Raw genomic sequence first — 23,473 nt, forward strand, 5'->3', positions numbered from 1 at the left:
TAGTATGTAAATGATTTGGCATGAATGTCTTAAAAATCATTTACAGAAGCGAACTGCTAAGCGCTCTTCCACCTATGTGAAGGAGAGTCTCATATTTAGTCAACACATTTGTGTTAGATTCTGCTATAGATCAGATCACAGAAGTCCTTCAGTAACCTGTGTGTAAGTCTTGATCCCCAGGCCACTGCTCTTGGGACAGATTATAAGGTAGGTCGTAGCTGGGTACACACCTTTAGTCCCAGCACTCTGGAGGCAGAGGTAGGTGGATCCCTGTGCATCTGAGGCCACCTGGATCCTCATAGAGAATTCCAGGCCCGCAGAGTTATTGTCTCAAAACAGCCAACAAAAACAGCACAGAGAAAGACGAGGTGGGCAGGACTATTGGAAGGTTTTTAGGCCACGGCGGGGGTGGGGGAAGGGGGAATGGTCTCTAAGGGGATAGTAGGGCCTCAGCCCCTTGTTTTTTCTCTCTTATTCTTTCTGGCCATAAGGCGAGCAGTTGAGGGATGCTGTGTCCCCCAGTCACATTGTGCTGCCTCTCCACAAGCTGCAGACAACAAGCCAGATCATCACGGGATGAAACTTTCATTCACGTCAAAGTGAACTTATTTTCCCTTGGAGTTGGTTACTGGGGATACTTGCTGTGGTCACAAAGCTGACTAATGGAGCTTCCTACCATTGGTCCGTGTCAGTGAAACCTGATAAATCAGTCTGGATCCATTAAAGGAAACCTCCTTGCTATTATTAACCAGATGAGCTTTTAAGTCTTGTCCATGTGTTTTGTTTTTTACCATCTTCCTCTTCCTGTATCACGAAAGCCTCTGAAAGCACATAAAATCCTATCTTTGACAAAACTGCCATTGAAAAACTACATCCTGAAAGCATCGTTTAGCATGTTCTTGAAACTCGAATCACCGTTTAAAATTAGGAAGAATCCGAGTTTCATACTTATTGGCCCTGTATTACCTCACAATTAGATTGAAATCGATTTGCGTAATGAAATTCTTTTAACATTAGCACCGGTTTAGGCATTGCCATTGACCTGGTTCCGTGCAACAGATAAGGAATTACATCTTTCGAATCACAGAATGTTCAGTTTATGCATAGAAGTGAGGTGTCACCAGTGAGGTTATCCTTTGTTTGATGAAAATTCTTTTTGTTTGTATTTTTGTTGTTGTTGTTGTTTAGTTCTTCAAGGCCGAGTTTCTCCGTGTAGCCCTAGCTGTCCTGGAATTTGCTGTGAAGACCAGGCTAGTCTCAAACACAGAAATTGCCTGCCTTTGCCTCCCAAGTGCTGGGGTTAAAGGTGTGTGCCATCACTGCCCAGATCGTTGTATTTTTTAAAGTGGTATATGAGAATCTAGGATATTATGACAATGTCATATTATAGCTCCGAGACTTTAGGCATGACTGGAATTCTTCATTAATATACCTCCATCAGTATCATATGTTACTCAAGGTGGAAGGCATGTTGGGACACAGTTTTTCACCTTCCCGCTTGAGTTGCATTAGGAAGAACTTCTGAATCCTCTTAAGAAATGAGTTCACAGACCCCAATGTTGTCCTGCCTGCTCCAGATAATATGATGTTTGCACAAGTATATCTTTGGATCTGATCTTTAGTCTGTGATGATGTGCAGAGGAAGGGGAGGGAGGGAGTAGAGGGTGAATTTGGCGCTTAAGATTCTTGAGGTTAAATAGAAGGTAGTTTTTATATATTAATAATCACCCTGATGTCATACCACAGCGTGAGTTAGCAGCGCAACTCTGAGCCCACTTTCCTTATTGCCGAAGGGGACACTACTTCATAGCTCTGGGTTGTCTGATTACTAACAATAGAGCTGGAGTTTTAATCTGGGAGTTTCTGAAGCCATTGTTTTTCTTCCCCTCAAAGAATATTGTCAGCCATATCCTCCGTGGCTCATGCTGCCACTGGTTTATGGGAACTTTAGGGTTTGCTCCTTCTTACTTGCTTTTTTAAACTAAGTGCTCAGAAGAATCTTGCTGTAAGGGTGTGACTTCAAATTATGAACTCTGAAGATGTGGAGAAGCTGAAACCCTCCACAAATATCATGTCTCAGAGAGAGCAAACCGCCCCACATGGTAGAAACTGAAGCCCTGGGAATCGGCTCCAAAGCCCAGGAGGGCTCAGGACCTAGCCTTCAACTCCGCTAGAAGGAGGCCGGTAGACTGTACATCCTCTGGCACGCTGCCAGAATTTAAGAAAACCCTGAGTATCTCTCTTCACCAGCTTGGTTTCCCAGCCAGAAGCAACTCGTACCCCACTCTAACTGTGGATAGTGACGTTTTCTTCTGGCAAGCTTCCCCTTTCCAGAGAGGCGTTTTCACCTCTTCCGTTCCTTTCCAGTAAAATTTCAGCACTCATTTTGAATTTCCACTTTGCCTTCAATCCTTTTTTTTTTTTTTTTTACAAGCGAAGCCAGGCTTATTAAGATTGTCATTAGGGTACCTGCCCGCAGAGTAAGTGGTGCTTGCAGGGAGGTGCGAGCCCGGGTGTTGATGGGCATGTTGGACTTAGAAGGGCTGCTTCCCTTCAATTATCCCTGTTCGTTTATTTCATTAGCAGTTGAAGGTACTTTGTGCTTGCTGACTCATAGTTTAGGAACTGTGTAAGAAATGCAGTGTTCACTGTCCGGCTTTGGTCTCTTGGGTTTCTGTTCGAAGTCCATCCTTTAACAGCTCCGGACACCCTGTCGGTTGTTCACCACGCTTGCCTTTGTTTTACTGGCTCTAGGAGCTCCATTTAGGTCACAGGTAATGATGCTGGTTCTATTCCAAAATGTGTTTAGTGAGTATGTGTTGTGTGCTGAGCATACAACTGAGAAATATTAAAATAAAAAAATGTAGATCTTTTACCGCCTCAAAAGATGCTGTGATAGGCTGCTTCCTGAGACCCCCACCAGCTCTGCAGAAGTACTGACTGTGTGATTACGAGGACTGGGGCCTGGGAAGTTGTTCTACTTCTGAACTACAGGCCCTTTTGTGAATCAAGTCTTTTATTCTGGGCAGGTATGGGCCAGTCTGAGGAGTGGGGGTTCCTTCACTTCAAATCTGGCTACCTGCCATTCTCTGGAATGCCTGAGAGCTGCTTCCTGAATCTTTACAAATATGCCTGGAAGAAGTCTCTCCCCTCGCCTGGCAAAGAGGCCGTTTGCATTCAGGAGCAAAGAAGGGACTCAAAGCACAGGGAAGGCTGGCACCACACACATGGCGTTTCTGTCCAAGCCTGTCTCTGGAAAACATGGACGAAAGCAGTAAGCTCTCTTGGAGAAAGATGTGCTGAGATTCCGTTGAGTGTAAGGGTGGTAGACTCACATCCACGGGGCACAGTGGAGCTTTTGTTTTCGTGTCAGAATAAAGAACATTCTCACAGGAAGCCAAGTCATCGACAGCTATATTCTGAAGCAGTAAACAGCAATTTTTCACCATTACATGGCTCTCGGAACCCTCTGAGCTCCTCCACCCAGGGAAATATCTACACATACAGTTTTACCAGTCACTGTAGGAACCCCCTGGGTTACCCCTCCTCCTACATGGTGAAGTAACCGTAGTCTGTGTGATGGCCAGGGAGAGAATAGCCTGGGTTCCTGGAGTACATGCTGTAGATTCCACCTCCTCGGTGGAACGAGAGACAGGCATTCCTGTCACCTTGGTTGTGATAGAGACTGAGGGGAGTGTGCCTGCTCAGCAAGGTCTTCACAGCGGTGTTTTAGTCCTGTGCAGTGATTCTCAATGTCTAGCAACTCCACGACACTCTGTTTAACCATTTTCCTGTTCATTGCCCTAATGCGACCTGCTTGTAAAAAACAACAGTTGTGGAAATGCAAACCTGTACACTGAAGAAGACAGAGCGAGGCGTTGCTTAGGAGACATTGGATGGTAATACATTATAAAGCCTGGTCAGGAGCTAGAAGGCGCCTTTATTTCATTCATTCCTCATTTGAGAGGCAAACCTTTTCAGTCTTGGAGACTCTTGTCGGAATAAGGCTGGGCTGCTTCGTTTTGAAGTGGAAATGAAAATACGTTCTGGCTGCACGGATGCAATGCCATGGAACTCAAACCCTTCATTTTGCCTTTTGCTAATAGTCAGATGGTACCACGTGGAAAATTTTGAGGGGCTATTCGGTCAGTGGAGTTATGCCTGTGAGTCTCAGTTTCCCCAGTTGCACAATGGTAATGACCCAGTTTCTGCAGCACTCTTTTTGAGCATGGAGAATCCAAAAAAACAAGTCTTGTGCTTAGATTTGTGTAGGTATGGGGGGTACATAGACATCTACGGGCATGCTTGTGCTTGTGAAAGTCAGAAGTCAAGGTCGCTTCTACCTTACCTATGATAGTGTCTTTTATTGAGCCTGGATGTCACTGATGGGCTAGGGTGACTGACCATTTAGCTCCAGGGTTCCCCTTGTCTCCACCTTCCCATGCTGAAATTATAGACACCCGCTGCTCTGCCTGCCTTTTTACCCGGATGCTAGCGATCACACTCATCAAGCATTTATCGACCGAGCCGTCTCCATTCATTAGTTTGACCTCTCTGGTGGATCTGAATTCCGCCTTCCTCTGCCTTCACCATCACTTGCATCCCTTTCATTCCAGGAGCAGCAAACAAAGCTAGGGCTTTGGGACCAATGTCTCTACAGACATAAAACATTTGTGTTGTCTCTTTTTCAACTTCTTGATTTTCCTGGCTCCAAATCTTTATGGTAAGTGCTTACAAGATGTAGTTTCATCCATGACCTGACTGTCTGTCCACTCCCCAGCCAGTATACTGCGTGCTCCAGGTAAACTTGATACTACCTTTTTAGTGTGTGTGTGTGTGTGTGTGTGTGTGTGCGCGCGTGTGTGTGCATGGACGTGTTTGAGCTGTGTGCATGGATGCTCATGCCTGTGTGTGCATGCAGGAGCTAGAGGAGGAAATTAGATGCCCTACTCTTACTATCCTTCACTTCATTCCTTGTTCAGTGAGATCCTAGGAGCCAGACCGACAGCCAGCACACCCCATCAATCCTCCTGTCTCCACTTACACAACGCTGGGGTTCTAAGCATGCAAGGGGTGTACCTGGTACTTTTGTGGTGGGCCTGTCTTTTTATATGGGTCTGAACTCAGGCCCTCGTGCTTGTGCAGAAAGTGCACTTATCCACTGAGCCAGCCGTCCAGACCCGTTTTCTGCCATTTCCTCCGTAGGCTCAAGGTGGCTTTTTGGTTTTAGCTCTTGTTTCTTCTCCTTATGTAATTCAGCTGCTCAAATATCACTTATTCGGAGAGGTGTGTACAGACTGTCACATTGATACAGACCCCTCCCTTCCTACCAAGTTATCACCCTATTGTTTCACCTGTGTGGCACTTACAACGGCTCAAATAATGGACCCCTCTGCTTTGTGTTGCCTTCTCCCTCCAACATGCAGTTTTCATGAGAGGAAAAGGCATCGGTGGGGAGTCAATAAGAACAATGCATGCGCCGGAGTAGGTGTCAACAATGACATGCTGAATGAATGGAAAAGCTGGGCATTCGTTCAGAGCAATAAATGCTTGCAAGAATTAGTCAAAATCCAGGCACACGATTAACTAAATAGATCAAATGATGTATGTCCTTTAGCCAACTCTACTCCCATAGCTTTACAAGGCAGCCTTACTACTCCCATTTCACAGGCACCAAACTGTGCTATAGAGAGATTAATGAGCTTGACCCAGGCATCACAAGGGGTGGGTCTAAAAACAGATATTTGAATCAGTGATCTTTACTATCCAATAGAAAGCATTTGATGAACATGGAACTGTAGCTCAGCACGCAGTTTCAGTCTTATAGGCATGAGGCTGTGGAAACCTCACTTCCAAGCAGTAATTGCTATGGTTGTTTTACAGAGAGGGAAGCTGGGATTGGGAAGCTTCAGCAACATGTCTAAGGTCCCATAGCTGCTTATTGATGAAGGAGGATTAAAGTGTAGACAATGTGAGTCTGAAATTCGTGTTCTTAGGAGCCTTGCCCATCTTACAAAAGTGATGTGGATGACTGTTACAACACAGGCTTTCTGAGGTTTGCGGGGAGGGGATGAGAACTCAGCTCCCCATTCTAAAGAGTCTCTCTTGGAATACTGGGTCCTGTCCTTTGGCTACAGAGTCATTGTAACTGTGGGATGGACCACTTTATATGTGTGAATAGGAAAAGCAGAACTGTGTTTCCATATAACCACCTGATTTGACAATGTCCATTTCTTCAGGAAGACCATAAGAAACGTGGAAACATGACCACTAGAATTTCGATCTTGGTTACTAAAGTGAGCTAGAAAAATGTATTTAATATTTCTGGGTCTATGTGCTGATGTAAACAAAACAAAATCTATAAAGTTTAGCTCTGTTATATTCTTAGAAATTCCATAGCAGTGTGCTTTATTTCACTGACTACACCCTTAGCGTCTCGGTCTTGCCTTCAAAAAGGTCCTCTGTAGGGAAGGCAAGACTTTATCTGACAGTCAGTTCAGTACCCCTGCTTACATGTTACTTATGGGAAAAATCACAAGAGAAGAAGAAAAATCCTGGAATCCGCACACTATTGCTGCGACTTCAGAAAGAGGTAATGTAAAGAACCATGTGTATATGTGGATATCAAGAGTTAATGCAAAGGATCACGTGGAAATGCAGATATCAAGAGTTAATGTGAATGAATACGTGGATATGCGAACATCAAGAGTTAATGCAAAGGACCGTGTAGATATGTGGATGTCAAGAGTTAATGCAAAGGACCGTGTAAATATGTGGATGTCAAGAGTTAATGTGAAGGACCACGTGGGTGTGTGGCTATCAAGCCATTTTTTTTCCTTTGAAAAGTTTCCTGAGTCACTGAGACCGGTTGATTCAGCAAGAAGAAAATGAGTCTGGCCAATTCTATTGAACTCCAGCATGTCCACAGAGCTCTTATTATGTGTGCTTCATTCTGAGCTATGTGATTCTATCTGAACCTGTATTTGACGCTCACAATTATCCCCATGTGTGGGTAGGGTGGGTATTATTAAGCCGTTTTACAGGTGAGGAAATTGAGGTTAATAGAGTTTAAGGAGCTCGCCCAAGGTCAAGAAGCTAATAAACAGCAGAGCCAGCACCCGAACCTGTAGACTCCACGCCGCATGTTGTCTTCTGCAGCCCACACTCCCCTTTCCCTGGCCAGACAGCCTGTCCGTGATGAGACTGCACTTTTAACTACCCCCCCCCCCAGGCTGGCTTCCCAGGGTAGAACATGTGGGTTCTTGGGGGCCCCAAAATATCATGTCCTTTACTCAGCACTGTGTACCTATCTACCATTCCATCAAGTTTCGGTCCCATCTGCTCAAAGTTATGAACACAGTCAACAGTGATTGTGGACCAAGGGCATCATTAGATCATTCCCAGCATTCAACTCGGGCTGTTTCCTCTGGAGCATTCTGGTGGTTTGTCCTTGCACCCAGTGCAACAGGTGCTGGTGGAGCAGGCACCTCAAGTGCCTTCTCTTTCCTTCTCTTCTCTGCCTGTGTAAGCTTCGGGATCAGCAGAGATTTGAGTCCTGACTTATTGAGCTTGGCTCAGTGTTTGCACCATTGACTTTACATTTATGGTTCCTCCCAGGGTTTGATGGGGTTGAAAAATTGATCAAGTGCCTTTGTTTACTCAGGGAAAGGATTTTCAGCAAGAAGTGGTTTAGTGACTTCAGGTAAATAAACCAGCAACCAGGCTTGATTGGAAAAAAAAAATTGCAGAATTCAACACAGCATCAACTAGGTAGTCCCAGACACAGAAGGAACCTGGTGTAGGCAGGCCAGTGCTAGATGCTTGTGTGCCTGGACAGGGAGACTCACCAGATGTCCAGTTGAAATTCAATCAGCCAACTGATGGCAGTGATTGCTTAATTTTATTCTGAATAATATTTGTGGTACTGACCAATTTCAACAAGTTGAATAACTGAGCTTTCGAAGCAGAAGCAGATGTATAAGATTCTTTTACATCGATGTTTAAGAAACAAGTGAACTGACCCTGTCTGTGTTTTATGGTAGACATTTGAGTTGGGCCTGCCCAATGCGGGAGGTCAGAATGCTGCTCCTCTGCCACGTGCTAGCTGTGACCATCCTTCAGATCTTGATCTTCTCAGAAAACTGGGTGTTTGCCAAGAACATTAACTTCTACAACGTGAGGCCCCCTCTTGACCGTAAGTACAGGTTATGGTTCTCATGTCGCTTGTGTGAGCACTGTCTATAATCGTGGCTTAAGCGGAGGAAGTCCAGAGATCTTTGTTGACTTCATCAGAGAAGATTAACAGCTATGAAAAGTTTCTGCAGAAGCGATACACCTGCTCTTTCAAATGGCCATTAACATTACTTAAGAACTCATCGGAAAGTTTGAAATTGGGAAGAGAGTGGGACTTGAGTCTTCATTACTGTTATTCACAATTGATGGTGTACAAAAGTTTTGCCACTAAAAGTAGTCACATAGTAACCAGAGGGGGAGATGCGGAGCATGTTTTTCTTTTCCTTTCTCCTCTGCTCTTTTAAAATGCTTTTCTGGTGCTGGTGAGGCACAGCTGGGGTGGCAGCTGTCTTCATCCTAGCCTTACATAGGTGTATGTCATGACCATTCTTCACTCTGCACTTCCTGTACTATTCATGATGTTATCTCTCTCTCTCTCTCTCTCTCTCTCTCTCTCTCTCTCTCTCTCTGTGTGTGTGTGTGTGTGTGTGTGTATCTCAAATGCCATTATCATCCTTGCCCATTCTCTCAATTGCTCTTTCAGAAGATAAATTGTAATAGAACCATACCATGGATCTTTCAAAGTAGCTTGTGGGGCCATTTTCATTTTTCTGTAATGGAAGACTGCAGTACTTACTAGAAGGGAACAAATGAAGCAAGCACAAATCAGATGGATAGATCCAGCTTTCAGGACACACACATTCCCAAGAGGATGTCTTGTTTGTTTTGTCTCATCTAACAAAGTTGCTAATTTTGTGCTATCTTTGGTGTTTGAAAATGTTGCCTTCTGACCTTCCTTCCTTTTTCTTTAAAGCCACACCATTTCCAAACAGCTTCAAGTGTTTTACCTGTGAGAATGCAGGGGATAATTATAATTGCAATCGCTGGGCGGAAGACAAATGGTGTCCACAGGGTGAGTACACAAGCTTGGAAGACTCTTCTGGATTTTCTGGGTCCTCACTTTCTTTAGGTTTCTCCCTTAGCTGGAAGAGACAGCTTACCATACCGACAGCCCAATGGCTCATTGGCATTCTGTAGGGGTCCTGAGTTTTTTGGGAAAGACTATCCAGACAACAGAGCATCCAGAGAGAACCTGGAAATGGCTGACGCAGCCTCAACATGTAGTTGTTTGCATCATGAGGAAAAATTTCTTAAAAGGTATTTAGCAAGAAGACAGAAACCACAATGTTGACTAAAGCATTCAGATAATTCCAGAAATGTCTGATACTTGATGATACCTTAGAAACGTCATACTTACTGGCTTAAAGCAAAGAAAGGTTTCTGTACTCCTCTCTGGAGATTCACAGATGCTTGGGAAGCTCATTCACGCCCCCATCAAACATCTGACTGTCTTTGGTAGTTTGCTGACACATCCCTCGTGCCCAGTCTGCTGCCTGGCTCCTAATATGCACTCAGTAAACACTTGCTGACAGATGCTACTGGGTAGCTATGGGAAATCTTCTCTGAATATACGTTAAAACAGAGACGTGAGTGGCCAAGACAAGGAAACCAGATGGAGAGCTGCAGGAATATAGTGTGCCTGGAAGGAACATCTCAAATGTAAAGGCTTCCAGACTCAATAGTTGGTGTGGCCTCTCCAGTAACAGATTGGTCAGGGTGGCACAGTGGGAGATGAAGAAACAATCAGAGAGGCACCCACGTTCAAAGATGTGCAGATGTTTCTTTGTCTGATAGAGCTTGGAAGTCGGGACATGTGGTTCTGGTTGTGACCTGCAACATTGCTCTGGCTGCTGTGTGGAGAATGCATAGCTGGAGACCAGAGTCAAAGCGTGTATCAAGTAGGGACGGGACTGTCGTCACTTTTGCTTAGAGGGTGAGAGCTGGAGCTCCCAGAGAAGAAAATGGAGTTGTGAGGGACCTGAGTGTTTTCACACAGAGGTGGAAGTAAAACAGATAGAATACACTCACAGGAGTGTGGAACTGAGAGGATATATTGAGACTGGACTGTTCTGACTTTTAGGTTTTCAGAGGCAATGGCCTAAGAAAGACAAGTAGAGAACAGACTTCCAAAATCAGAAATTGCTGGTTTGGGTTTGTTGCCATGAATCTTTCTATACTACATTATTTATAATAGTAGAATGGCCTAATTTTTTCCAGATATAAAAAACCTGTGGGACCGCCTCCCCACCCCCCCAAAAAAAACCCTACTGGCTACATTACTGAGAAGCATTACTAAGTGAAATGTGTGCACCTGTGACTTCTTTCTTAGTCAGGGTTTGTATTGCTGTGATGAGACGCCATGAGCATGGCAACTCTTGCGAAGGAAAACATTTAATAGGGGTGGCTGACAGTTTCATCCATTATCGTCATGGTGGGACATGACAGTGTGCAGGCAGACATAGTGCTGGAGAAGGAGTGGAGAGTTCTACATCTTGATCCATGGTAGCAGAAAGAGTCTGTCCACACTGAGCATAGCTTGAGCAAAGGAGACCTAAAAGCCCACCCTTCACAGTGGCATACTTACTCCAACAAAGCCACACCTATGCCAGCAAAGCCACACCTCCTAATAGTGCCACTCCTTTTGGGGTCATTTTCTTTCAAACCACCACATTCCACTCTTGGCTCCCAAAGGTTTGTAGCCATAACATAATGTAGAAATACTTTCAATCCATCTTCAAAAGTCCCCATAGTCTCTAACAGTCTTACATTTATTTAAAAGTCTAAAGTTCAAAGTCTCTTCTGAGATTCATGCAGTCTCTTAACTGTATAATCCCTATAAAATCAAAAAGCAGATCACATACTTTTAACATATACATTGGATATACATTATCATTCCAAAACACAGGGAAGGGAACACAGTGGGGAAATACAAGACCAAAGAAAGACCAAAAACCAGCTGGGCAAGCTCCAAACTCTACATCTCCATGTCTGATGTCAAAATGCTCTTCAGATCTCCAACTCCTTTTAGCTTCGTTGACTCTAACACACATCTTTCTCTTGGGCTGGATCCTCTTCCTATTGGTGGCTTTCCTTGGAAGGTATCTCATGTCCCTGGCATCTTGGGGTCTCCAAAGCAACCCAGGCTTCACCTTCCCAGCTTCATGTAATGCCCTCTCTAGGCCTCCCTTCAGGGACACTGTGACACATGCATGGCCTCAGCATCTTTCCTTAGTCATGAAGGAAGCTTCCATAACACCTCTCTTCTATCTTTGATTCTAAAGCTAGCACCATGTGGCCTAAACTGCCAACAAGTTCTGCTGCTCGCTGGGGCTGGAACATGGCCCCCTCATTCAATTACATCTTCACCAGCTTTCTGTTTTCAGTGGTTTCCTTCACTGCCTAAGCTTGGTTGTTCTAAAAATCTATAGACCAGGCTGGCCTTAAACTCAGAGATCTGCCTGCCTCTGCCTCTGCCTCTGGAATGTTGGGATTAAAGATGTATACCATCACACCCAGCTCTAAGATTTTTTTTTTAATTCCTATTCACAAGTTGGAAGCTTAGCTGGGTGGGATCTTGCCCTGAGATCACAACTCCCTTTATTCCATTTCTTACTGTGTTTATTCCCTTGAACACAGGGTTTAGCTCCATTCCACTTCCCGGTACCCCTTTTCTTCTCAAATTGTACGTTTTGTATTCTCTTTGCTCAGATTGCTTCTTTTTATTATTAATTTTCATTAGAGATAACATTAATAGCCACAAAATAGAGTCTAAGCCGGGCGGTGGTGGCGCACGCCTTTAATCCCAGCACTTGGGAGGCAGAGTCAGGTGAATCTCTGTGAGTTCGAGACCAGCATGGTCTACAAGAGCTAGTTCCAGGACAGGCTCCAAAACCACAGAGAAACCCTGTCTCGAAAAACAAACAAAAAAAAAAAAAAAAGGAAAAAATAGAGTCTATAGTAGGCTGTTTTGAGATTTCCTTAGCCAATGCCATTAATCCTAAACTCTTTACTTTAGCCTCAGGCAGACTTTTCAGACAAGGGCAAAAAGCAGCCACATTCTTCACTAAAATATCACAAGAACAATATCTAGGTAACATACTAAAATCTGAAACCTCTTGAACTAGTTCATCAAATCACACTTATCTCCACTGTCTTCCAGTGGCCTATTAAGCGGAACTTAAAGTGTTCATCTGCTTTTCGAATACATAGTCTCAAGGTCCATATTTCTTCAAACAAAAGTATGCTCTTACCTATCACAGCAATACCCTACTCCTGGTACCAGCTTCTGTCTTAGGATTTTTATTGCTGTAAAGAGACACCATGAGCATGACAACTCTTTAAAATTGCCACAGCATCCATCTGGTCAAGGCTTATCATTACCTCTTTTCTGGAAGAATCAATTACTAGAATCTTCTTTTCTTTTTAGTTTCCACATGGCTACTGGGAACTTAACCCAGCTCTCCCCAAGTAGCAACAAGGGCTGAGTCATCTTTCCACTCCTAATAGCATCTCTTTTGAACCGCAGATAGTGAAAAAGGAGACCTTAACTTCCCATCCTCTAACAGTGTCCGCTGTAATAAAAATGGCAGCCTGTTGTCTCTGCCAAGCCCACTCTTTCCAGCATGGAATGACCTCACATCCCAGCACAGCATGAGAGCTCCTTTCTGACCATCTGCTATTCAAGTCTCAAAGATGTTAACCATCTGGAATTATGACGGAGGTGTCATTTATTACTTTTTCCTTTGCTGTTATTTGGGAAGTGATAATCGACCAGTCTTCCATGACAAGCGTCCCGGGCTATTGTTCTCTGTCCTCTCAGATTTTCTTTCTCTCTATGAAACTCCACTGTGGTTTGTCACTGTTGTCAAAAGAGGGTGTCTATGTAACAGAACATGATAGCATGGTATTTCTTGTGTTATTTACACCAGCTTTTTGTTGACTGCTCAGAGGATGCTTTCATGTGTGTGATGTGTGCAGTGCTCCAGATCAACACAAGCAGCCCCAGCTCCCAGCTCTTCTGAGTTTGGAGTTTAAGTACCTTCTCCAGAACATTTAATGGCTCCTTTTCCTTCAGACTCCAAAAGTCAGCTACTTTTGTCTAATTTAATGTTGAGTGTCCCGAAGGGGGTAGCCCAGTGTACTGATAAAGACCACAAACCCTTGAAACCTGCCTTGGTTAATCCTACCTTCCTACCTGTATGGCAGTGGGCAAGATGGTGCATGCCTTTAATGCCGCACTCAGGAGGCAGAAAGATCATCTCCGTGTGAGTTCTAGGTCAGCCTGGTCTACCTAGGGAGCTCCAGGTCAGCCAGGACTATGTAATGAGCTATTGTCTAAAATAACAAAAAGAATGTTAAGGTGGTCTATGGCTTTCCAGAGGCTCACTATAAGAACTGAAAGAATGAACACAAATTAGAAGGTCACTGACTACCAATCTATAATATGAATGCATTTGCCATTGTAAATGCTATTAAAGTTATCAAAATGCCACTGTACATAGTGCATTTTATTAAAAAAATACAATGATCTCAGAGGGTCGAACAGGACTTACTTGTGATAGTTCTAAAATCTCCATCTTCTCAATCTTGGTCCATTTCCCCCCAGTCTACTGACTATTGGGATCCATGGTGAATAAATTAGCAAGCATTTCCGTGGTCTGTGGTAGCGACGGAGGAAACACGGAGCTCAAACAGAATATCCTATGATGTTACACGAACCACTTTCTAAAAAGAATTCGGTCATAGAATGGGTGGTTAATGCCGTAAGGGTAACTATGGAAATGAGCCAACTATATAGAGCAGGCATGAGTGGGGAGCAGGGAGTGAAGGGGAGAGGAAGAGTGGAATACACTGACGAGAGAGTCAGGCATGTTAGAAAGTGTAGAATATGAATAATCAAGATGAGAAAGGGAGGTGACCTGATACGTAGCTGGAGACCCATTCACTTCTTAGCCTGCAAGAATCAAATGATGAGTGAGGTGCCAAGTTCTCAGAATCATTGTTTCGGTGCTCACAGTTCTTGTCTGCATTTAGAGTTCTAGAATGCATGCTTCAGAGCAAGAAAGGGCAGACTAGGGGCATAAATACTCTCATATTTGCTGAGCAGACCCAAGGATTGATGAAACTCTGCACATTTTTTTCTCAGCTTCAGCTAATGCCAAAGAAACAGGCCACTCATTTGTATTCATTTCCAAAGCACATGTGTACTCCAGGAGCGGATGCCTTTACAGAAACACCGCCTAAAAACTCTAGCGTTCACTGCTATTCAATTTCTCACCTAGAAGCCTAAAGATTATCCCGAATTTTAGTCATTTCTGGCATGATGGTTGACGGCTCTCTTTTGCAAAATGGAAAATAAAATGGCCTGTTGTTGTTGTTGTTAAATTTCCCCAGACACACAGTATTGTTTGACTGTTCATCACTTCACTAGCCACGGAAGAAGTACATCCATCACTAAAAAGTGTGCCTCTAAAAATGAATGCCACTTCGTGGGCTGCCGTCACAGTCGAGACTCGGAACACACGGTAAAGACTATGTGTGTGTGTGTGTGGAGTTCCTTCCCCAGGTTTCATGGTGATGGTGGTAAGTTAAGCATCATGAGAGAACCAAGGAGGAGCAGTGTGTTGGATGTGTGTACTCTGACAAAGATGCATGACAGTGCCAATGCAGAGAACAAACATTCGAAGGTAGTCTGTCTTCAAAAAGAAATGGCATTAAGAATGACTGATAGTTTTCAGGCTACAGAGCCAGACTCGGGCTTCAGAACTTGCATGAGTAGTCAGAAGCCTGCTTTAGAAGCTCAAGAACATGCCATCCTTGAGAGTAAGGTGCACTGGAGTCTAGATGACAGCATGTTCTGTTCCTGGCTAAAATCACCACCACTTCCAGGGTCACTAACTGGTAGAAAGGAGAAAATAGGGATGTCTTTTTCCATTGAAACATTGTCTCCCTCTCCATCTCTGCTCAGTGGAGAAAAAGACTAAGAGAATAAGATAAAGTCTAGATGCATATTGGATCAACCGATCCCTTGATATGCTTACTCTAGTATCTCAAACAAGAATGTGTTCTTATATGCAGAGATCCTAAACTTTTGGAGGAAAAATGACTTGAAAGCTCATGTGTCATGAGATTTTAGAATGTGACGTAGCATGAAAGTCAGTGACCCTGACATCCGTGGCTGTGGGCTCTGATCACACAAGGGCTGTATGGGGCAGCAAGGACAAGGCATGCTCGTGAGGCAGGAAGGCAGCATCTTAGACTGACTGAAATAGAACTTTGCGTAGAGGTCCAGGGGATCAAGAAAGTACCCCAGGCTGGGCGCCAGAGCTCACACCTGTAATCTTGCTACTCTGGAGGCTGATGCAGGAGGATTGTGAGTGTGAGGTCTACCTGGGCCACATAGCAAGATTTGCAAAGGAAAATCAAACCTTTCTGCTAAGTGGACATGATGGGCAGTGGGCTGGACAGCCAATGGATGATGGCGGTGTTGGGAGTTGCTGCCTTTCTTCTGCCTCATTGGCCTAGAAACCTAGAAGAATGGCTAGTTCATGAGCTCATGGCTTCGGGCCCAGCATGCATTGCTATTACCATCAGAGATTGCTTCCCTTGAAAACACTCTTAAGAACCTATGGCTTTTATTTTTTCCCATACTGTCACTGCAGTAATAATGAGTCTAGGGTGAAGTGGCAGACAATAGCAAGTCACCATTATTAGTTAACCAGCAACACAAAGAAAACCAATGGCAAGTCCTGAATGTTCCTAACTTCTCTTTGGTTTCACCGATTTCTAGTAAACCTGTCAGGATATGGCAACTCAGACAGCCTAATTCAGCTTCCCTTCTTCACCTCACTCCTGCTTGAATTTGACGCAGAAACATCCAGAGTTAGGATGAAGCCTCTCAGGATGGTCTTAGCTCAGCCCACTGCAGGGGAAGGTACCCACAGGCCGGGCAGTGCACAGGCTGGACTGTCCACTACAGCATCTGTCCTTCTTTCTTTCATTGGTTCCCTCCTTCCTGCTCCTCACTCCCGACCCTTTCCTTCCTCTCCAGGAGTGCAGGTCTTGCTGTGAGGGGATGATCTGCAATGTCGAGTTGCCGACCAACCACACGAATGCGGTCTTTGCTGTCATGCATGCACAGAGGACATCTGGCGGCAGTGTCCCCATGCCTTACCTCATGGTGCTAGCTTGCCTCTTCATGCTTCCCTTGCTATGATGTAACTGTTCCTAAGAGGGACAGAAACCAGCGTTGTAAAGCACAAAGCAGACTGTGGACCGGTGAACTTGGGAGCGAAGGCCCACCTTTCACTTGATAAAGAGGAGAAATTGGACCCCAAAGTAGAAGGCAGAGGTTTGCTTCACTGAAATGCTCCTGCATGAGGTCACAGCACTGAACATGAGGACTTGGTAGGAGCCAAGAGGACTGCCTAACTTCCAGTGTCTAGGGCCACTGCACTCCGTCACTTCTGTCAGAAGATCCACCAGTATTGTTGATGGTTACAGTAGCTTAATAAACCCTGACCTGACCAGACCTTCATCTAGAAGGACTTTTTAACCTCATGGACTCTCTCAGAGGCTGCTGGATCAGACTCTCTGGCTTCCGTGATTAGCTCAGAGCATCTCCGTGAAATTTCATCCTTCTACCCATGGGAAAGCCATTTCTCTACTGTGTTAACTTCCCATTATTGTAACAAGTACCTGAGATGATCTACTTATAAAAATAGATGGTTTGTTTGGGCTCGCGATTTTGGAAATTGCAGTACGTACTGGTTTGAGGCTTGTGTTAGAGAGTGAAGAACCGCTCACTCATAGCAGAGACTTGAGAAGGAGAGAGTATGGGTTGGAGAAATGGGCACTAACTGATCCCCTAGAGGACCCTGGTTTGATTCCCAGCACTCACCTGGCAGCGCATAACTGATAACTGCAGTCCCAGGGGATCCAGTGCCCTCTTCTGGCCTCTGAGTGCTGCATACATGCGGTACACAGATATATTATGTATGGATACACACTCAATACACAAAAATAAAATTTTCTTTTTAAAAGGGTGAAGGAAGGAAAGAGAGAGAACTGGGATGGGAGAGAAAGCCTGCACTTAGGTCTCTACAGTACCCTTCAAAGTCATGTTCCCAGTGTCCTAAAACTTCCCACTAGTCCCAACTCCCTACGGGCTCAACCACCTCCTTAATGGTACCAACAGGCTGAGGACCAAAACTTTAACCTTGTCATAGTCAAGAGTTAAACAATGGTGCCCACTAACCACCTGGTCAATGAAAAGGGCAGTGGTGGGGAGGGGGGAATTTCCAGTTGAAATTCTATGAATCTGTTGGCCAGTTATGAGGTGGTTGAGATGGGGTATAAAACTTTGAATTATCTAGTGTAATGCATGCCATGTGTCTCTTGACAGTGTGGGGGCCTCTGATGAAGGGCACTTACCAATGTCACTTAAGTTGTGTTTCCAGGCACCCTGGGTGACATATGCTGTCTGAAAGAATAAAATTTTATGCCAAAGTAACTTTGTGTTTGCTTATTTGTTTTTTCTTGGGGGTGAGGGGTGAGGAGAGAGACACTTGGGGAGGCTAAAGACAAAGAGTGCATTGAGACGGTCAGGGATCTTCCCTCACCAAGAGAGATGGATGTCATCGTGTCCACCCTCAGTGTCTGCCTACCGAGACTCACAAGAAACCACAAGAGTTCTTGTCCCAGCCCAGTCACCTGCTCTTCTCTAAATGTCAAGTCCAACAGAAAAGCTCGGGTACAAAATGAAGTGTTTGGTCTCATTGTCCCCTCTGTCCCTTTTATAGCACAGTTTCAGAATGTCAAGTGAACATCTCTTCGCTAGTTTAGGATCCTGATTTCTTTCCCCCCACTTCTGTTTTTACATGTGTTAAACAGGAACCTCTTCCCTCTAACTAAACGTGGACCATTAGAATGGGCTGCTTCTTTAAAAGTTAGTAGTGGTGTTGGCCTTGCTTGGTCTCACCTGTGACATAGGATTGCAGGTCCAATCCGTTCCACCACCTAGCTTCTGCTAATAAAATTTTCTTAAAACACAGTTACCCCCATCTGTTTCTGCATGCCGGGCTCTGTTGTCAGTTCAGGATGGCTTGGTGCAGAAGAGAGAGCACGGTCTTCGGCAAGACTCCCACACAGGAGAGGCTTTTTGACCCCTAACCTATAGGAAGCTAAGACTGATTCAAGAGAAAGCACTCAGTCTGGGAAGTGATTTGCTGGAGATGTCTTTGGCTTCTGCATCACTGGGTTTGTCTTCTCTATTTTGATTTATTGTTCCATTGAGTCTGTTCTGATGCTGGTTATGGGCTCCTTTTAGACATGGGCTGTGCTGGTCTGTTCTCCCTGATGCTTTGGGAATGTTTCATCTTATATAAGACTTTTCAGTATCCCATTAAAGAAGGAGTGGGCAGGTACATTATCTCGCCAGCTATCCCAACCTCGGACTCCCCAGTAAGCATCGGTTTTGAAGTCTGATATGGATTCGCCCTCTTTCCACTCAGCACCTTGAGTTCTTTGAGCCTTCCTCGCTTCTACTTCTTTGTATTAATTATATGTGGCTTCATCTGGGACCTTTAAAAGCATCTTTAGTGTCTTTTTTTTTTCCAGAGTTCCCCCTTCCCCAGCATTTCTTTTGACTATACAATTGACATATTGTCTAGTCAAATTATAATCACTAGTAGACTGTAATCATTTTCTGATTTTGTTTTTGGTGTTTAGATTAATAAAAAATCTCATGTGTGTGTGCACACACACATACACACACATGTGCGCACATACTCACATTTGACAGCACATATGTGTCAGAGGGCCTTTTTCAGGAGTTGGTTGTTTCTATCCACCTGTTTTCCAGAGATTGAACTCACACCATTAGGTTTAACCAATGGGCCACCTCACCAGCCCAGCCTTCTATGCCTATGAAGCTGACTCTGTGGTCTCTTCCAATGTACTTTGAAAACTAGAATTCAAAAAGTAAATCAAGTCATTGGAGTCTATCACATGGAATTTTTTTCCATTTCAAAAAATGTGGAATGGAAGGTATCCAAGACTTCAGATTAATTTATTTCTAGTGATTAAGAAAATAGGTAATATTTTGATTTCAAAATGTTCCATGGCAACTGGAGAATGAGCCAGAGGGGCTCTGTAGATTTGCTGTTACCAAGGAATCCTGGGTGAGCTATAAATGAGGGTTGTTTAAAGAAGGAAGCTGTCAAATTCCATGTTAAAGAGCCCTGCGTTCTAGCATAAACTTTAACTCCAATCCATCAGCGAGTTTTTTAAAGAAAACAAAGGGAGCTGGTGTTTGGCAATCATCCTCCCTCCCAGCGCTGTCTAAAAAACTCTTTAAATTCAAATCTGAGTGAGACTAGCCATCAGAAATTCCAGCCAGTGTGTTCCATGAAGTCTGTGTTCCATCATCCAGTTCAGAAGAAACGGGAGGGCAGGGAGCAGAAAGCATGGACGTGGCCTCGGGAGGCAGATGGTGTCATGGAACTGGAAAGATGCGGTTCACATGTGTGAAAAGAGTTTATGCTTAAACCAAATTGTTACTTGTAGATTATCAGCAACCGGAAACATCTTATGACCTTTGGATCATGAGCATTTTCTGCCTCATGCTTTGCTGTTTACTGTTCTGTCTATTGGGGTACAAGTCATGCCAGAAGAGGAGGGACACCAGGTGGGTAGGCATGGTTAAAGAAGCTAAGGAACAAATGGTTGCTGTATTTGGCAGGTGTCTCAGTTTGGTCCTATGACTTCGTCTGAAACAGTTCAGCATCTTCACCGCCTTTCCCATACACTCTGCTTCGCTATAACTCTCCTCGGCCCTCTTCTTCACTGTCTTGCCTGTGTTCCAGGAGATGTTAAGGCTGGAAGCTGAGCTGACTCAAGAAGGACATAAAGTATGAGTTAAGCATGGTTTGAGCAGAGAGGAAGAGGACCTCTGCATAGGCTGTGGAGTTCCAGCACACACACACACACACACACACACACACACACACACACACACACACCATCATAGACCACTTAAACCTCCACAAAAGACCTTTGTAGTTCATGGAAATCAGTTCCGGCTATGAGGCTTGGAAGAACCTGGCAGACACTGGCAAGGCAGGACTGCCGTGTTGAGAATGGTCCGGAGTAGCCTGGGAGAAGGGATAGCACTGAAGAGGCGGTGTGGGGCAGCTAGATGATGCTAACTCTAGCCATCAGCTGTGGGCCCTGGTAGGCATGGGGTGGGGAGAAGCAGTATGAAGCAGATGGGATGGGAAAACCGTGTACAGAGGCAGAATGCCGATCAAGAAGCTAGGCAAAATGTGGCAAGCACTTCCTGGGCACAGGGTCCAATCAGGTTTCAGAGGGTTCCCAGACAGGGGTGGAGGTCTTTGTATTGAAATGGCTGTATCCATTGGATGACTTCAATGACAAGTTTAAAAAAAAAAAAAAAAACATCCTCAATCAAATTGGCACAAATCAGTTTCTTGCTTCAGCTACCAGGAAGTCCAGAAGAGATGGATTTGATCCAGTGGGTCCAGCTCCTTTTTTCTTCCATGTCCTTCATGTCTTTTGGTAAGTAGAGGCCGCAGATATGACATACTGGCCATTCAGTATCTAACAAACTTCTGGAAGCACATTGAGAAGGGGGAAAATCTGCACTCAGGTCCCAGTAAAACACAAACAGGCAGGAAGTAATCACCATAGGGTTATCGCAGCTGAGGGGCAGTCGGTGGAAGGAAGACCCTTGAGCCAATCAGGAAACCAGGAAGGAAGCAAGAAGAAATAGATCTGAGTGAGAAGCCAGAAACATTTGCTGTGGGTCCTCACGGTGAAAGGCTGTCTGGAGAGGTTGTTGTCAAGATGGCAGAGACGATGCTAGGAAGCTAGAGAGGGAGTGCAGAGCCTCTGGAAGCCGCACGGATTTGCCTAAGCACATGGCAGAATGCAGAGCAGACAGAGGCGCTCACTACAGACTGCAATTCCCTTGGAGCGCTCCTTGCTCAATGCGCTTTGTCAGTCTGCAAGGGGGTGGAGTATCTACTGCACTTTCCTCCCCACCTGTCATCTGGAGTACAGGGTCACAGTTTGTGTAGGCCACACCGCCTCACATCTCCTGTAAAAGCATGGGGGTGCGTAAGATGCTCCTCAACTGTACAGCAGGTCCTGCATCCCTTACTGAATGCACGCTGAGTGAATGAGTCAGAAACTTACTCCAAGATAGTGGGCTTCATCCATCAGACTGTGGTGAAGGGTGACAGAAAGTGTGGGAGCTGCCCTTTAAAAGCAAAAGCTTCCTCTTAGCTCTTTTTCCTCCCGTTTCTGTTAACCAGTTGGTGTTCATTTTCAAGCAGTGAGCAGGACCCCCAAGGACTCCCTTAGTCCACGGCAGGAATGTCTCCGAGATCGCTTTCTTCCTTTCTCTCTTATATGTCCTTTGACATCTCAGATGCTCCCGTTTGTCCCTTCCACATATTTCTAAGTCTGGTATGAAGTCAGTACTTAGTCGAGCGGGTCCTGCACGTAATGTATGCTTCCTTCATTTAATTAATGCATTCAGACCGGGGTTTCTTAATGGACCGCGGATGCATCTTTGTCAGTTGTCTGGACATGCCCTCAAGGATGTCCTTTTCTCTCTTAGCCAGAAGAAGACAATGAAGCTATACCTAAGTTGAGGGGCACACTATAAGATCAATGTTCTCCCCAGTTTAGGTGAAACCACGTTCGTTCCGTGGGTCTTTTCTCGCCATGAGTCATAGGTCCAAATGTCCATTACTGCTTTGAAAGATGTTTTCTCGGCTGCTTCAGAGCTTGTCCTTTTATGCTGACCTGAGTTTTAAATTTTCAGGCATTTGAAGAAAGGCAAGAAAGATTTTGGTCCCTATTTGCAGCAATGTTTCACCTTCCCCCCCGGGGGCAGCCTGTAGTGGTTTGGCTGACGTAAGAGATTGGTGGTATCATTCTATATGTGTCTGTGGATCCTTTTTAATGCAGAGCTTCCAAGTGAAAAGCAAGTTTAAGCAGAAACACAATTCAACCTCAGATAAGATCATGCAGTAAAGGAGCATGTTTTAAAATTCAGGGTTCACGGCTGGGAGGTAGGAGAAGAGCCTACCAGACTTCCTGGCCTGCTTATGGAGGAGGGAAAGCACAATTCTACTATCTGCTTTCTGAGTGAGGCAAGGGACAAGGCCAAGCTTTTCCTGTCATTATCTACTGCCCTGGAAATGCAATTGCCTATGGTAGCTTGATGTCTCTCGTCAGCCACGGATAAGCGTTCGTGCTAACGATGCCAGGACGGACAGCGTGGGAGCATGCGGGATGCAGTTCCCAGGGCGCACATGCAGAATCCTAATAAGCATTTACTTCTCCAGCTCAGAGAAGCCTGCAGTGCCTTGAGGGGGCCGTGGCATGAGAGACTGGCGTAGCTGAGTAGGGAAACAGCACAGGCCAAGGGCATCTTGATGCCTGCCCTTGACATCTCTAAACATAAGGGGTGAGGTTGAAAAAATGAGGACCTTTAGCTGTTGGAGCGTTATTCCAAGAATTTATAAGCAGCCAAGGTTTGAGTGACTTTGTCGTACCTTCCTGGACTCCGGGCACTGAGTCGACACCCACTTGTGGGAGAAAGGCCTTCAATTGCTTGCGGTTCTCTTGAGTGGAAGGCATGGGAATATCGTCATGTTGCTCAGTCTATTGAAAGAATTTAAAAGATGGTCCTGGGAACGGCTTCAAGTTCCTCTCCACTCTCCATTTTGCCCCTACACAGCTACAATTCCTGCCATTTTATGATAAATGTCCAAGATTAACTGTCTTTTGATGTGTTCATGCGTTGTCAGTCGCTATGAGAGTGTGATTCAGCAAACAGACAATTAGCATCGCTTCTAAGTCTAGCATGAAATCAATAGGGAGTCGGAGAGTGGGTTCGGAATATTTCAAATGTCTCCTTAAGCTAACTCATGAGTTCAGACCAGGATTCCTTAATGAACTGAGAATGCATCTTTGTCAGGTGCCTGGACATGCCTTCAAGGATGTCTTTTTTTTTTTTTCTCTCAGACAGAAGAAGAAAATGAAGCTGGAGCCACCTAGGAGATGGGCCTCTGGACACACCTGTGAAGGAGTGCATTGCTTTAATTGGTGTGGGGAGGCTCGTCCACTCTGGGCGGCACCATTCCCTACCGGTGCTGTCCTGTGCCAGCAGAGAGAGGGGACTCTTGAGCGGCAGTGTGTGTTCACTGCTCTCTGCTCCCTGTTTGTGGGTGCCGTGTGACCAGCTGCTGCAAGCTCCTGCTGCTTTGCCTTCCCCACCATGAGGACTGCGCCTTGACCTGTGTTCAGA

At 45.0% G+C, this 23,473-nt stretch overlaps 1 protein-coding gene across 7 annotated transcripts in view; it reads left to right on the forward strand.

Annotated features, from left to right (window-relative positions):
- Lypd6b (LY6/PLAUR domain containing 6B) overlaps window positions 1-17,628 on the forward strand; it is a 167,588-nt gene extending 149,960 nt beyond the window's left edge. For all 7 annotated transcript variants that reach the window (XM_041631574.1, XM_041631573.1, XM_041631572.1 and 4 more), the window contains 4 exons: window positions 8,043-8,194; window positions 9,047-9,145; window positions 14,527-14,657; window positions 16,184-17,628. In XM_041631574.1, the coding sequence (XP_041487508.1) occupies window positions 8,065-8,194; window positions 9,047-9,145; window positions 14,527-14,657; window positions 16,184-16,348 (525 nt within the window). In that variant the 5' untranslated portion in view covers window positions 8,043-8,064 and the 3' untranslated portion in view covers window positions 16,349-17,628. The remainder of the gene's footprint in view (window positions 1-8,042; window positions 8,195-9,046; window positions 9,146-14,526; window positions 14,658-16,183) is intronic.
- Window positions 17,629-23,473: the final 5,845 nt, after the last annotated feature.

This window comes from Microtus oregoni, unplaced genomic scaffold (assembly GCF_018167655.1).
Source record: "Microtus oregoni isolate MIOR12 unplaced genomic scaffold, Mior012 000037F_ref0000500, whole genome shotgun sequence".
Lineage (NCBI taxonomy): Eukaryota > Metazoa > Chordata > Mammalia > Rodentia > Cricetidae > Microtus > Microtus oregoni.